The 17,155-nt window shown below is 39.7% G+C and overlaps 1 protein-coding gene across 4 annotated transcripts in view; it reads left to right on the top strand.

The window, feature by feature from the left end:
- The window catches only part of NEBL (nebulette), a 377,813-nt gene extending 371,882 nt beyond the window's left edge, over window positions 1–5,931 (top strand). For all 4 annotated transcript variants that reach the window (XM_055543771.1, XM_055543770.1, XM_055543769.1 and 1 more), the window contains one exon: window positions 1,107–5,931. In XM_055543771.1, coding sequence (XP_055399746.1) covers window positions 1,107–1,283 — 177 coding nt within the window. In that variant the 3' untranslated portion in view covers window positions 1,284–5,931. The remainder of the gene's footprint in view (window positions 1–1,106) is intronic.
- Window positions 5,932–17,155: the final 11,224 nt, after the last annotated feature.

The following is a 17,155-nucleotide window of genomic DNA, read 5'->3' as shown; positions in this document are numbered from 1 at the left end:
CATACAGAATTATTATAATATTATTGAACTATTTCCCTGTGCTATACATCACATGTCTATGACTTATTTCCTTTAACGAGTGGCATTGGAGAAGGAAATGGCAACCCACTCCAGTGTTCTTGCCTGGAGAATCCTAGGGACGGCGGAGCCTGGTGGGCTGCCATCTATGGGGTCGCACAGAGTTGGACACGACTGAAGTGACTTAGCAGCAGCAGCAGCAAGGAATCTTTAATCACTCTAAAATTCTTGCATCTCAGCCAATTTCCTCAGTCTACTAATGCACTTGATTTTGAGGTTGTCTGATATTATTAGCTAAATCCTTGGCCTCAAATGAAAACAAATATAGTAAAACTCAACTCATTATAACAAGGATTTAATTATATGTACCTCAATATTCATGACATTTATATGCTAAATGTCTCCTATTATGTGATACAAAATCCTATTGAGTATATTATGGATTTTTTTTCTTTTTATTTTTCTTAAGTATTTTAAAATAGAAACAAAATTTTTAAGTAAAGTTCATCACCTCTGCCAGGGGACCAGTGGTTGTAATGACTTGGCAGTGACTTGGGCCTGTCTGCCACTATGGTGGGCTTTGTTCTCTGAAGAATGTGGACTAGGGGAGAATCTACATAATCTAAGGACTCTGGGCTTATCTGAAGCTGGGGGAGTGGCTTTACTGCTTCAAAGCTTACTTTTTAAAAAAAGATTTTTATTTTGTATTGGGGTATAGCCAATTAACAAACAATGTTGTGATAGTTTCCAGTGAACAGCGGAAGGATTCAGCCATACATACCCCCCAAACTGTCTGCCCTCCATCCACGCTGTCACATAACACGGAGCGGAGTTCCAAGTGCTCAAAGCTTACTTTTTGACAGCTAGCTGTTGTATTTAGTGGCTTGCTCTGGTCCACAATATTACCCCTTTTGCCAGACTAGTAAGCTTGAAATGAACACAGTCAGGACAGACAGTAGGCTCCAGAAATAGATGTGCTTAGAAAGTTCCTGGTAGTTCCTTTATGTGTGGGCTGGTTTGTCACGGTTGGCATTTGTAGCCTTGACTGTCTTGGTGTCCATTGTGTGACCTCATCTTTCCTTTCTCAGAGGACCTACCGAGCCATGTACGATTACAGTGCCCAGGATGAAGATGAAGTCTCCTTCAGAGATGGTGACTACATCGTCAATGTGCAGCCCATTGACGACGGCTGGATGTACGGCACGGTGCAGAGAACTGGAAAAACCGGAATGCTTCCAGCGAATTACATTGAGTTTGTTAATTAATCATTTCTCCCTGCCCTCTGAGCTTTGTTCTAATGTATACTAAACCCAATCTTTTTAAAAGATAGAAGATACTTTTAAGACAACTTGGCAGTTATTTTACAATAATCTATCCTTCCTTTGACAATTAGACACGCAGGAAGAAGGAATGACTTCTGGGCTGAAAAACAGCAGCATTTTTGGTAATTGGTATAAAGAAATAATTAGGTCTGGAGACCTGGTGCTGCTCGTTGTGGTAATGGTTTCCTTTGATTGGCTATTGAACCCTTCTGGGAAAACATATTTTTGTAAACTTTAATAGAGATGTTGATTGTCCCTTAAATGTCACAAATATATGAAACTTCTTAGCTGTCACTTTGGAATCACCAGAAGCCAGTCCTCTTAATTCAATAACACAGCTGATAATTTAAAAACCATTTTAGCTTTTGAGTCACAAGGTGATTTCCAATTCAAGTGAAAATTGCCTAAATATAATAAATGTAAGCAGTGGAAGAATGACAGTTCTGTTAAAATTATATTGACTGGTGGCCTTAGGGATCTAGAAACTTTCAATGAACAAAGAAATTTCCTTGTTCCTTGGGCCGACTTGGGTCTGTTTATTTCTCATTTGTACTGAGGCATATGCTATTCTCCATTTACATTCTATGAACCTAAGTACACGCTTGGCTCCATAGAATGTCAGGACCAAATAACTTCACAGCTGCTCTGCAAAGGGCAAAATTTAAGGTCATCTGTGTTATTTCCCTAATACTAATAGCCTTTACCCTGTTGCATGTCATGTAGGTTCAAGCTTCTGTAACATAGGCAGCTGCACTGCCCTGTTCCTGTTATTCAAACAAAAAGTGTGGCCGATACCTAAAAGCCCTACCCTCTAGATGCCAGCTCAGCAGACAAGCATAACCTGAGAAGTTGCTTGAGATTCTCCTGCCGCATTGCACTCTAGTTTTGAAGGATTTACACCTTAGAACATAGATGCATACGCTAGCAAATAAGTGATTTAGGCATTTATTGAACAGCTTCCATTAACTTAATGCCACTGTTGACTTAAAAGTTAAGAAAACTTCCTAGAAGCCAGTGACAAAGCTGGAATATGAAGTGTGCTGGGAGAAACCAATGAACAAAAGATTACCAGCTGCACACACAGAGAGACAGGTGATCTGGTTTCTTATTTGGGAAAACACTATTCAGATTCTGGGATGGAAATCTAGCTACTGAAATTGCTTAATGAAAAGACTTCCTTTCCACTTTCTGGATTTTGTTTTCTAAATCACATTTGGAAGTGAGAGGGAGATGTCACCAGAGATTTGACAAGTTGTTCATTAAAAAAGAAATTGTTGTCACATTTTAATTTTCAAATGAGTGACTTTGCAGGCTCTTGCTGGATTCACAGACATGACCATCACATCACCAAGTTTTTACCTGGAGTCCACAGTCAAGATCACTGGAGAGATTCATGCCCATCAGCAACTCTGGGTTTTTCTGATTGTGCCATTAGAGAGACTTGCAACAGGGTAGCAGTCATGTAGGGTCTGACTCTACAGCTATGATGAAATTGAAAAAGCAAAATGTAATTATAAACATGTATCAAATATATGGGCCTTGGGGATATCTGCTTTAATGATATATTCAAAGAAATTAACAAAATAAGCTGTAAAACATCTTTTCTTGAAATGTTTATTAGTCCAAAGGCAAATATTAATTCATTTACACCTTTGAAAAGTAAGCACATAGTTTTGAAATATGTAGTCTCATTTTTATCAGGCTAAAAGAGTAATTAGATAAGCTTTATTACACTCAAGCAACATACTATATGACACTGATGTAAAACTGAGAAGAGAAAAATTCAGGCAAATAACTAGAGGTTATTTGAGGGGGTTTTACAGATCACCACATAATCAGCTTGCCTAATTTTCTGTCATTGAAATGATCAGTTGCAATTCAATTGATTAAACCCCATACTGGTTTTGGTGTCTTATACACAAACCTACGAAAACAAGCAGAACTTGGAATATTCTTGCAAAAATTCCTTTGCATTAAAACTGAGGGCAACAAGCTTGCTTAGTTTTATTATACCATTAAATAAATATTTATTATTCACCCAGACAGACTATTTTTTGTGATTATAAGAGAGTAGTTGTTGATTAAATCTGCAGACTAAATGTGGGACGGGTACACTTTTTGATAAGTAGCACATTTATAGGAAGCTCAGAGGAAACCGATTTCAAATGATGATTATAATGGGGAAGTAGTCATAAAGTAACAGCTTGATGTTTCATTGTTTTTCTCTTCCACTTATTTTAAAATCAGATTCACTGAATGTAAAAGTCAATACTTATTTGGGGAGTAATTTTCCCCAAATTTTAAGCTTCACATAATGTTTGCATAGCAAGATACTTTTGCTTCCCGCCTTTAGGAATTAAGAACTGATCAGAATTTAACTAGAGGGCAGTTATTTTACAATAAAGACCGAGGGACAAGTTGCACACGTTCCTAATGCTATAATTAGATGGTGTTGTCACTGTTATTAAAGCCTGTCAGGATATTAAGCATCTCAGCAGAAATACAGAAAACAATATATGTATAAAACCAAAGTGCTATTTTTACAGCATCATTTTCAAGACTGCATTCTCGAACACCTTTTCCCCTTTCCACATGCCGCCCCTCTTGTTTTCAATTTGGCAACAGTTATATCCTATATAATGTGACAGCTCAAGAAGGGTTTTAAAAAAACAAGTCTTTTAAAAGAGGGCTGTAAATGCCCAAGCACAGAGAGCATGCACCTGATTTTCTAATTGTGATGTGTTCTCAAACTGATAAAAGCACAAGGGCAGTTTGATACGCTTTGAAAAGTTTCCGAAAACAGAACTTACATGGATCATCTCTCTCTTGAGCATAGCATAGCAACCGAATATATCACTTGTGGTGTGTTTCTGTAGTCAGCGTTTTTACTAATTCTTGTTCTCTGGGAAAGCTTTCTATTTCTAACCTGTGACAAGGCACGTCTCCACGTCTCCTTCTTACTGTTTACACATCCACAGTGTAGCCCACTTGGAAATAATTCTCCACTTGTCAGATCTCCACACTGTCCCTGCATCTTCTCAGGCTTTCCCCACCTCAGAGACCACATAGGAATTTGCAAGCACAGTGCCCAGGAGCACCTTTTATGAATGTGGATGCGATTAGACCGGCCCCCCTCTTGCCGCCAGTTTCGTTAGTTACTTGAGGATGGCGAACACACACTTTTGCCAGTCTCGCTGCAGTCTTCTTTCCTTATCTTGTCTGTGTTGAGCTCGACAACACTCTGGGATTTGGGAGGAAGATTTCCCTAAACACACAGTGTTTTTCTTCAGGTTTTCCCATCTCCAGTGGAATGTTTTTTAATGAAAAGATTAAAGAAATTGTGTGTGATCCTTTAATAACACCCTCTATATAAAGTGAATATAGTTTATACCAAAATTATAATTATATAGAGATAAAAAATATCGGTGCCTTTTTGATTACCCTTGTTTATTCATTATGGTCTTGGAAAGAAAACCAAGCAAGCAAGTAAGCTTCTGCCTATTCTATAGTAATATTTTATTATATGATCATTGGTATTTTTATGGTGGAGAAGTGAGATGCTCCTGACGGTTAGGAAAGGTGATAACTGATTGTATTTTACCTCTAGAGGTTTAGAACTTTAGAAAATACCGACTTCTTTCGTCTGTTTCTGAAAGTTTCTTTGTGGATTTATATATAGTTGAGATGCATAAACATAAACTTTAGGTTTGAGATTTAAAATACCTGTTGTAAGTTAGAAGAATTATGTTATGAGGCTGAATTCATTACACCAGATGAAATTCACTTCATAAATCCATTATACCTTAGCTATTTGCTTCTGATAATCTGAAAGTGGCTAGAGTATGGTTGTTTGGGGTAACTTGACATGGAGGCGAGAAAGCTTTCGTTAATAAGAAGCTCTGTAAACCAAGTGTAGAATGCCAATATGAAGTCTCTTTTTGAAGTATTCCACGCCCATTAAAGGTTCTTTCCAGACAATTGTCCACTATCACTGATTCAAGAAAATCAAGACATTGTATGCTACTTCTGTGGCCATCATTCCCTGAGGCTTAGACTACTGGATCCACAAGCCTGGAAGGACCCCTGGGGCAAATCTACGCCCTAGTGGTCCTTGTTACTTCAGTATCTTCATGGGAATTCCATATGCTTTTTGTGTTTGATATATGGTATTCAATTTGCATAGTATACACTTCTTTGTAATCCAGTTGCTGTTAAGAACAATTTACTTTAAAGGAAAAGAGAAAACGACATCATAGTTCCCTTCTTTAGTGTTCATGCAATGAACGGCTGAGCATTTATAAGCAGCACCAAGTGTATTACAGGCAGGCTGTGGAATCTTCGCTCTTTGACCTGTGATTAAAACATGAACTTGAATCCTTGTGCAGATTGGTTTCTGTTTGCTTCAAAATATGTAGAATTGTGGTTGATGATTAATTAGCAAGATTGTACTAACTTTGAGAGCCTACAGTTTTATAGAAAACACTTCATGTTTTAAAATGAAGGAGCTTACAGAATGATACGTTATTAATATAATTTGGCTTTTGTTATGCAAATTGTTAACACCAGCTATTAAAATATATTTTAGTAGAAATGCTTTAATTCATATTTTTTCCTCTACACTGTGAATCTTTAAGCCTTGGTGGACTAGAGCAACATCGTGCTGCCCAAAGGACTAACCTATGCAAACCAGTTCACATTTCAGTGGATGTCACAGTAATTGTGTAATATGCTGTTATTTCCCCCGCATAATGTACAGCAGCACTGAAATAACATGTTCAGCCGAGCATCGTGTATGTACAGACAGTTACTCACAAACCCTTCAAGGCTACCATGATCATTAGTATTATTCGTGTAAGAGCAGATTGCTGACTTATCTATTGAAACCATTTGAACGATGTCAGAACAAGAATGACAGACGGATGCATCGGCCATGGCTCCCAAGTGGTCCCTGCAAGTGTTCTCCTGTGATGAAGCCTCGTTCTCAGATGCACTCTCTCCAGGGTATTACTATTCTGTGTCTTCTTTCTGTATTTGTAAAACATTATAACGCTTTAATTTCCTATCTCTACACATTCGGTTTGCTTAAATAAATGCAGGATGTAACAAAATGGTTCCACTTGTCAGTTCTCACCTTGGTTTCTTAGAGCAGTGCTCATTGATAATTCCCTGGGTGTGGGTTTATCGTGACAACTCACGTCAAATCGCCTCAAAGGTCTGTGCCGGCCTCAGACCACTTACCTTGGTGAGCTGTTTAGAATGTGTCTTCCTCCTACACATAAACTTAGCTTTAAATGAAAACAATAGTATGCTTTTTCAAGCTGAGTCTCTTTCTGATTTTATATCAAAGTGCTGCAGTAATTCATCATCGTAGTTCACTGCTTCCAAGACCGACTTCCTCATATGTCCTCAATAGTACGATTTTAATTTTCTTGTGCTTGAAAGATGAAAGAAACAGCTTGCAGCAAAGAGTAGAAAATGCTCAAACTGGGCACATGAAACAGGGAGATGCTCTGATTTCCCAACTCAGAATGGCTCATTTATCATAGAGGATAATTGCTTTTCCTCCTAATTTTCCCATAGTTGGAAAAAGTGAGTTTGTTCCTTTTTTTGCCCTCATGTAAATCTACTGAGACTAGGGTCTTAGCTTTATTGTGTTATTTTGTAACAGTTCTTTGATGGTGCCTAAATTCTCCTAATTATAAACCGATAAACTCTGCTGATGACACAATTAGTGCTTTTGCGCAAAGAATACTCTTCCTAATCTTGAATTTTCTGTTTTTCATATTCCAAAAGGATGAAATATTTGTATGCTATTCATCATTAAACATACTTATAATATTTCAAATGGTAAATCAGCTTATTTATTTATTTGAAGAATATACTTTTTTTCTCTCTAAGTTTTATTTCCCCCACTATGCTCATAAATTTTACCCTTGGGAACTCAAGCCACAGAGAAATGACCAACTTAGCAAGATTTTTTTTCTGAACTAAAATGATTTAGATTTAGAATAAGGTAATCTTATATTTTTATTAACTTAAAACCTTGTGAAGCCAGTTTTACAAATAATTGAGACATACATGACCACTAGAAATCTAGCAAAGTAACTTCTTACAAAAATACTCATACATAGTAAATTGAAAAGTAGATAAAAGGAAAGTTTTGTTCTTTTCTTTACGTAATCTGCTTCTTCTATGCAGAGAGATTGAATAGAGTTTTGTGATGGCAGAAAACTGGATACGGTCCAAATGTGAACTTCAACTACTTTCTGCAGTTCTCAGCACAATTCTCAGGCCTTTGTCCATTTATATTTGTACTTGGGAGCAGCAGAGTTCTGATGAAAAATAGAATGAGAAAATGGGTTTAAAGGGTGAAAAGTCAATATTAGAACAAAGGACCCAGTTACTGATTTTGTATTTATACTATGACATTTTGATCTGTGCTTTCACTATTTTTTTTTAAAGTTGCAAACATAAAAGAGACTAGTAGACTAAAATAGAGAAATGAGCAAAATCTGATCACCTGTTATTCCATTTGAGAAAATAAGGAAGTTTTATGCATCCCAAATTTAGTGATTAGATTGCTCTTAAAATGGACTAGTTTCTGGTTCTTGAGTCAAGATAGCCCACTTTTTCCAAAGGGTTGCTATCCAAGGCCACGAGGCCCTAATTAACTTTCATTATCTTGTCACTCTGGTGACAGACAAATAGATGGCTGTGACCTGACCGATCTATAGGCTGCCCAGGAGCCCTTGACAGGAGCCGCACAAGAACTTTACCCAACATGGAGGATGGTCACTGAACCTGTCCACATCTCCCTGGGGAGTCTGAGTTCACAGTATAGAGCTGGTTGGTTTACTGGTGTGATTACTGAAAACTAAGAGCCATAGAGAAAGAAGGAGGAAGTCAGGAGTACGTGTCGCTGTGAGTGAGTAGAAAGCATGAGATGGAGAGAAGAGATTAGAACAGATGGAGCAAAAAGTGAAGGGCATGATTGTTGGTAGCATGAGCCCTAAAGATGGGAAGACGCTGATTCTTGTTTAAGGCAGCCCCTGAGATTCGGCAGCCCCATCCCCTGTGGCAGAGGGAGTGACCACTCTCCATATCAGAAGCACATGGTTCCATTCTAGTCTTGCTGCCTGTGGGACCCCACCTCCTCTTGATAAAGAACAGATTGCATGAATGTTAGTAACACTTGTGGGGTGTCCCCAAATGAGACGCCACAAGTGGTCAATGTGATTGAAATGCCAGTTGTATTTTTGCAGTTGCCATGTTGCAACATTGTCTTAAATCATTTTGTTTTCTTTTATAATGTGGCATATTTCACTGTATATATCCTACTGAAAATCACTTTAGTTAGGAGTTGTTTCCCTGGGCTCTATGAAAGGTATCAGTAATTAATAACAAAAGAATTTAACTTCAACCAGTGGGTTTGTACAAAGAAAGGATTGGGGATTTGGAAAAATATTCTTATCAATTTCTAAGTGTTGGGTAAAGAACATGGGAATGACTGGGCTCCCTTAGAGAATGACACAGGCACTGATGTCCCAGGGACAAAAGCTGAATTGTTTCTGCAGAGCTTTCAGAAATACCTAATTCTTCCAAGTTTCCTCAGTGATAGTTTTTGACTAAGGTAGATGAAGCAGTGACTGTAACTTATTCATTCAACATATATTTATTCAGTGTTTATGTGATTCAAGGAATAGAACACAGAGACTTTCCTACTATACTGGTAGGGGAAACAACCAACCAAGGATATACATTTATCCACATGTGTATCGTCGTGTATACTTAAACAGCAAATTGCTTCATTGCGGTTTGAGAGGTATTGTGAAAGTGAAGCCTAGTCCTACCCCAGTTCTTGTAGCTGGGCAGGGGTGATCTGTGGTGGGAAGGGCGTGGAAGACCCCGAGAAGCTGCTATTTGAACTTGGAGCTCGGTCCATCTAAGCCTTAGACATGTGGGAAAATTTAGTCACTGGCAGCTAATGGAAGATATACTCCAGTCTCCTGCCCAATTTTAATTTAAGTGGCAATGCAGATTTTTGTAGTTTTCATACAATTAAATTTTCATGAACAAAAGTTGGGTTACAGATGTGCATGAATAGGTGTGTATGCACTACCCATTGATTATTCGAATTATGATTTCATTCCACTTAGAAAGTCAGCAAGTTGCAAAGAGTGAATTATATACACAAAGTTTTATAGATGTGCAATGCTTCACTTCATTTTTTGGATAATTGGTTATTATGTAGAGTTTCCTGTGTCCTTATTTCCTCCCTGAATATTTTTAGAAAGCATGTGCTTACTGGAGTTTACGGTGGTACAGTGAGCAGCAGAACCATTGATTAAAATGCTGTTCTCTCCTGTTTTAGATTCCACAGATTTGGGAAACTGTCATTCCATCTAATATGTGATACAAGTTAGATTTACAACATTAACTGAGCAACACAGGGAAAAATCACCCACAAAGCAAGTCAATTGTTGATGATTACTTATAATAGATCCTCGCTCAGAGGTAAATCATAGCTTTGTTTATAGAATTCTGGCAAGATTGTTGATCATCTGCCTCTTTCAAAAGTCTGACGATATGTTTGCACATTTTATCTTGGGTACCCTTGCCCCAGTTAAATTCATGATCGATAATATTTTGGATGTGTTGTCTTCCTTCATCAATGCCTAATATAAGGCTTGCTGTGGGAATACGTTTTATATTTATAAATACTTCCTGGCTGCATGTACACTTTCTTTTAGAAAGAAATGTTTTGACTTTCAAAATGGTGCCCTGCAAAGTGATTTCTGAACTTCTCCATCTCTTCATTGCGCTGTTTTTCTTCCAAAAAGAGTTGTTCTGATGATCCAACTACAGCATCATAATTGGTATCGTAATACAAAGTTTCTTTTGTTCACAAACCATATGCCCACTATTTTACATTCATTTTAATGGGGTCAGGAGAAGAGGTGCTTGAAAACCCAGAGGAACAAACTTGTTTTGTGTGATGCATCCCCTAGTCCAGGTGAACAGGGCTTCTCTCTGCCTGCAGTCATCCTCCACCCGGAAAAACAAGGAACTGGCACAGGAGAGTTTTTCCATCTTCCATGACTTAAGTCCTAAAAAAGCTATGACAGTGGAGGAGAGGATGGCTCCTGTGAGGATTTATTTTTCAAAACAGGCGAATGAAGAAATACTTTCGGCATGAGAACTTCATTATAGTGTGAAACCTCTTAGTAGTATTGAAAGATTTCCTGTTTGAAGAATACCGAAACATTTTCAGAGCTTCAGATGGGCCTTCTGGTCTTGATAGGCTACTTGTTCATGACAGAGACCCTAGAATGGTATTTTCATAATGCAGACTCCTTAAGCATTTGACAGAGTCAGTTTATTATTATATTTCTGCACAGATCCAAGATCTACATGTGATTGATTGGGGTGGAGGGGAGTAATTAGCCAAAAGAAGTCCTATGCCAGACATGCCCATGTCTGGTGAGTGGGAGAAGACCTGTGGAAGAATAGCATCACAGGAAGGAGAAGGAAGGACGTAGCCAGGGCAAGGGCAGGTGAAGAGCCCAAGGCCTCACTTGGATGAAAACCCGAAGTGTTAGCGTCAAGTGGAATTAGTCTTTCTCAAGTGGAATTAGTCTTTCAAAATTATTCCAGTATCAGGAGGTAGAGTCTCTCTGTATCGGCCTTCTTTATCTCCCACTTCCCATGCACTCTCATCATGTCCACAAAATAATGCCAGGCTCGGCTGTATCACTGAACTTTTCTGGGAGAAAGATAGATTCCAGAAAGCATCTGAAAATGCTGAAAATTCACTTTGCATGAGTGCAAGTTGGGATATAGTCTTTGAGCTTAGGATAGTCTGATACCCCAGACTTCATGTGTTTTTTTGTTTTTTCCTTTTCTTTTAAGTCTGAGAAAGCTGTGTTCATTGGCAGAGAGCTGAGTAGGTCCTGCGTTCTGTTGAATCTGGGTGTCTCCCATCTCTGGGTGGGATGCACTTTCACAGGCAACACATGTGCCCTTCCAGGCACATGGCCTTTGGACTCACAGATTTTCAGGGGGAGCAGAGACCATCAGTCCAATGCCCAGCTTCGGGAAGACCTGGCATGATTGTCTCACTGTATTGATTAGAAGCCCAGGGTGACCCTGTCATAGTCAAGTGGCAGGACTTTGAAGGGATAAAAAGTGGATAAAAAGCCAGCTCCTCTATCTTCCATCACGGCGCCCCTCCCCTCACATGCTGTGGCTCTTGATATCCGCTCAATCTGTTCACATGGGGAGGGGCAGAGTGAGTGCTTATCTGAAGCTGCCCTTGTTGTTCCTTTAATGTCCCAACACCAGTTCTGCTGCACAGCTGTGGGCTGAGGAAAGCGATCCCAGGCGGTGCCTGACTTTGATCACCCAAACTAGGGCAAGGACCCTTTGGAGGAGCAGAAGAAGTGATGGTGTCCAGACTCTCCTATCACAGGTTGGGAAGGCAGTATCTCATTTCCTTTAAGACTCTGAAACTGCAAATTAAGATGAAAGGAGAACAAGGTCTTCAGAGCACTGATCTGAAGTCAGAATGCGTTCTGTTCCATGTCCAGCCCTTTCTTCTCCTGGGGGGACTTTAGTAGGGTGAGGGAAGCTGCCATCTGGTCCAAACTCAAACCTCTTGTTGTTCAAGTAGTTAGAATGCCTCCAGACTACTAACCAGCTTGTGTGTCATTTCCACAAGCACTTTTTAAACACCTAAATGTTTGTCCACTTGTGATGCCAGCAGGCATTGGATTTGGATTCTTGTGACAAGTCACCTTTTTCCCAATTATGAGTCATCCTGTTTTCCCCTTCCTTGTCTTTCTTTTCTCTTCCATCCCTTCTGGTTCCTGCTTTTAAAAGAATGTGTTGGTTCTCTAATTTAAAAAGTAATCCATTTCAAGAGGGAGGGGATCTATGTATACTTATGGCTGATTCATGTTGTATCGCACAAACCAACACATTGTAAAGCAATTATTCTGCAGATAAAAATAAATTTTAAAAAAGTAATCCATCCTCACTGTAAAACATTCAGAAGAGTAAAGGAAAAAATGACTTCTAAGTCTACTATCAGAAACTGTGGTGTTGATGTGTATCTTGTAGAATATTTATTGTTATATATGCATACATTTTTTAACAGTAATTGTCTTATAAATAATTTTGTGAACCTTTCCCCCATCTGACATTGTATAATGAAAATTTTTTATCATTGAATAATTTTTGAAAAATATTCCATCATATGTATAAATTACTTAGCCCTCTTACTGGACATTTACATTGTTTCCCTTTAAAAATAATGCAGCGAATATTTTCATATTATTATTTCCATTATTATATCCTTTAGGGTTGCTGCTGCTGCTGCTAAGTTGCTTCAGTCGTGTCTGACTCTGTGCAACCACATAGACGGCAGCCCAGCAGGCTCCCCCGTCCCTGGGATTCTCCAGGCAATAACACTGGAGTGGGTTGCCATTTCCTTCTCCAATGCATGAAAGTGAAAAGTGAAAGTAAAGTCACTCAGTTGTGTCCAACTCTTAGTGACCCCATGGACCACAGCCCACCAGGCTCCTCCGTGCATGGGATTTTCCAGGCAAGAGTGCTGGAGTGGGGTGCCATTGCCTTCTCCAATCCTTTAGGGTAAATCCCATTAAAATGGAACTGCTGGGACAAAAGGATTGTATGATTTGAAGGCTTTTAATAAATACTGTTATTAAACTTGTCATTTAGCACAATTTACAATTTGGATACCTAGTATCAATAGATTGTTCCTCTTTTATATCTTTTATTTCCATGATTGCTAGGGAGGTTGAACATTTTCTTCACATGCTTACTGGCTGTTTGCAGTTCATTCCCTGCTGTTTTTTTTTTTTTTTCACCACCAGTCACCATGCACAGGTATATGTGGCCAAATTGCCACCCAGAAATTTCTTCTAATTTATACTGCCACCGACAGTTTGTGGGTTTGTTGCATCAAGTCCTTTCTGACATTGAATGCTATTGTTTGTTTTAATTTTTGTGAGTATCCCTTTTAGTTACAGAAACTGTTTTATGTCTGGTGCATGTATATGCCATTATTTTTACTTACACAATTGCTGCGTGTTAAAACCTCACAGTACAGAGCAGAGAGTGGAAGATTTTGCAGGGGTGGAAGTAAGAAAATGCAGAGAAGAAGCTGGAAATAAAGGAGAATGGATGACTAGGAAAAGAGTATAGAATCACATTAGTCTGCTAAGGCTGCCATAACAAAGCAGTTGCTGTTGTTCAGTCTCTAAGTCATGTCCAACTCTTTGCGACCTAACGGACTGCAGCACATCAGGCTTCCCTGTCCTTCACTGTCTCCCAGAGTTTGCTCATATTCATGTCCGTTGAGTCAGTGATACTATCTAACTATCTCATCCTCTGCTGCCCTCTTCTCCTCCTGCCCTCAATCTTTCCCGGCATCAGGATCTTTTCCAATGAGTCGGCTCTTCGCATCAGATGGCCAGAGTACCTGGAGCTTCAGTTTCAGCATCAGTCCTTCCAATGAATATTGAGGGTTGATTTCTCTTAGGATTGACTGGTTTGATCTCCTTGAAGTTTAAGGGTCTCTCAAGAGCCTTCTCCAGCACCACAGTTCGAAAGCATCAATTCTTTGGGGATTGGGTCACTTAAACATCAAAAAATATATTTTCTGGGGACTGGAAGTCCAAGATCCAGGTCTGAGCAGGACTGATTTCTTCAGAGGCTTCTCTCCTTGGCCTGCAGATGGCCCTCTTCCCCCTGTGTCCTCACATGCTCTTCCCTCTGGGTCTTTGTCCAAATTTCCTCTTCTTGTAAGGATGCCAGTCATACTGGATTAGGGCCCATCCTCATCACCTCATTTTAAATTACTTACTCTTTAAAGACCTTGTATCTAAATACAGTCACATTTTGAGATATCAGGGGGTTAGGAATCCAACATATAAATTTTGAGGAGACAAAGGGAAGTGGGATTACAGGTATTATTCAACCCATAATAAGAATGAAAAAAATCCATACTAGCGGGCAGCCAGACACAAACAGGTGTACCTTGGAAGGGATTGAGTTTAGAAAATTTCAAAAATAGGACTGTGCCCAAGGAAGACATTTGAAAAATAAAGAAACTAGGAAGGAGAAAGGTGAGCCTACTGACCCAAAGTCACAGCAAGTTAGTTATAGACTAGGACAGGAGCCTAGGACTTGGGATTTCAACTCTCCTGGTTTTCCTGTTGCCCCACACTCCCTCAGAAAGCTCAGCTCTGCAGTGTGGCTGTGCCCTTGGGCCCCTCCTGCTCTGACTCCAACCCCTGGCAGTGATCTTGAGCCAAGAAATTCACTGCAATAGGCTCCAAATCCCTGTTGCTAAATTACAGTCTGCAGAAGGATGATTTCCCACTTCTTCCTTCTCTCTCGGGTAGAGTCAATGTAGCAGGATCAATTTCATTTGAAGCCCTCTCTGGAGGGAGCTCGCCTCCTGCTCCACTGCTCCACAGGAGGAGCTGGGTTTCTACACTGATACAATGTGGAGGTGCAGGCTCCTCCGTGCCCTACATCCCACTTCCCTCACCCTTTCCTCGCCTCCAAGTCTTCTCCAGAATCTCCCCTTCCCATACCAGGTTATAGTCACAGAACGCTAGACCTCAGTTTATGTTTGCTTAACTGCATCTCATTTCTGTTTTTCCTTTGTAAGTTCTAGATGCTTCTTCTCCCAGGAGGTTAAGGACTGTGGTCAGTCCTCTCGCATCACCACTGGATCCTCTCCCTGGTTACTGTGTGTAGCCACAATTCAGTGTTGACCCATGCAAAGCCCACTTCCTAACTGTCCTGTAACAACATGGCTTGTTTTCCATTTTTTATATTCATTCTTGCTTAATATAGAAAACATTATTCAGAGCTAGAAGCATATAGTACTTAGTAAGGAAACACAACAACTTAATAAAGAAACAGAGCATCCATTTTTGTCAACACTGATGATAAACATGTCTTCATTGTCTAAGCTTCCTCTCACTTTAATCAGATTGTTTTCAGGATGCTGTATGGCTGGCAGACCATGAACTTGCAGAGATGGCTTATTATGATGGAGGGATGCCAAAGCAAAGAGCAGTCATCTGGGTTGACAGAGTTACAGGCTGAAGAATGACACCACCTTAAGCTTCTTGGAAGGCACTGCCTGCCACCTGCGCCTGAGTTTCCTGATCTGTTCAACAGAGATAAGCTTTCCCTTTCACGCAGGTTCTTCACATCCTGGTTGTAAAGAACTTAGCACAGACTTAGCTCATACTAGATGCTTAGTGAATGGCAACAGAGACCATAGTGGTCTTCTCTGGGAGGTGCCCTTGTCAGTTGTTATAAAATAGAACTCGTTTCCATCTCATCTTCTAGGTGGCCATTGCGTGGCCAGTAGCAAAACATTAGTGCAAATCCATGCACTCAGTGAGAGCAGATTAAATATTAATTGAGCACTAACTAAGTATAATGAGAAAATACAAACGCAGGTAAAGACTTCCAGTATTGGGTTACAAGAGGACCTGGACAGAGTAATTATATTACTTTTAAAATATTTAGATGTTTATGCCAATAAGTTGTTTAGTTGATAGAAATATCCAGCATATTTTTACATACTGTACCTTGTGAATTAACATTTAGGTTATTAATTTCAGAAGTAGAAAAGTAGTGGTACGTGGTGACCTTTAAAAATGCATAGCTAATTGAATCCTGGCATTTAGACACTAATAGATTTAATTATATGAAAGTGACACAAGAGGGCAGCTGTGTACTGTTTCTGAATACCTTTTGCTACACTAGGCTAAAATTGAATATGTGTATAATCAGTGTGATAGGAAATTATCTTTCATAAACTTATTACATAGATGTCATAAAATTATTTTATTTAGAAATAATTTAATTCTTCGTACCACTCGAATCCTTATTGGCAAGTGAAGACTGACAAAAATGATAGAAGTAGCATCCTCCTGATTATCCGTATTTACTACATTGACACACAACTTGCTGGCGATGCTTAAAGATCATTTGGCTGATCTGAGGATGAGGTGGGAAGACGGAGGCAGGGGCTTATAAGCCAAGGCACAACCTGGTCCCCACAGGAAGCCTGTGTGTTGGAACAAAATGTGTGTCTGGTTCACCAGAGTTTAGTAGTCCTATGGGGCTGGACAGGAATATCTCAGCCTCCATGTTTTCTCATGAATCTTGGAGGTTGGCTTGCTTCTGGTGCTTTTGTCATCTCTGAACCCACAATGAGTAAATATCCTGCATGATACCTGGAGAGCAGTGGTGTGACCTCTGTCTGGGTGTCCCTTCCTGGGGCTCAGAGAGGTCCTGGGCACGAGGATAATATGCCTGAGCCAAAGGGCCCTGAGGATGCCTAGGATGTTCCAGGCCTGAATTGCATCCAGTTTAAGGGGCTTGGGCAGTTGCCTGAGGACAGCAGAGGACAGGGCTGTGTCTCACTATAGATCAGGGACAGATGTGGGATGGATCTCTTGTGTTTCCGTTGTGGTTTTGGAAGGATCAACCCGGTTTGTGAAAATGGGCAGCTGCAAAACTTACAGAGTTTTTTGAAAAGTGAATGTAAATGGATCATTATTACTTAAATCACTTCAATAAGCATTTATTAACTTTCTACCTCTGTCCAGGTTCAGTTCATGTGGGTGCAAAGAAGCTACCCAGGGTTTTCTGACAAGAACTGATCAGGGAAGGGGTAAGGAAATAGGATGCTGTATGGCCATGGGGTCAATAGTTTGTGCTGCAGTGCATTCTGGTTTGACAAATTTGTAACAATCCTAATG

This window comes from Bubalus kerabau, chromosome 13 (assembly GCF_029407905.1).
Source record: "Bubalus kerabau isolate K-KA32 ecotype Philippines breed swamp buffalo chromosome 13, PCC_UOA_SB_1v2, whole genome shotgun sequence".
Taxonomy (NCBI): Eukaryota; Metazoa; Chordata; class Mammalia; order Artiodactyla; family Bovidae; genus Bubalus; species Bubalus kerabau.
This window is presented reverse-complemented; position numbering and strand designations above follow the sequence as displayed.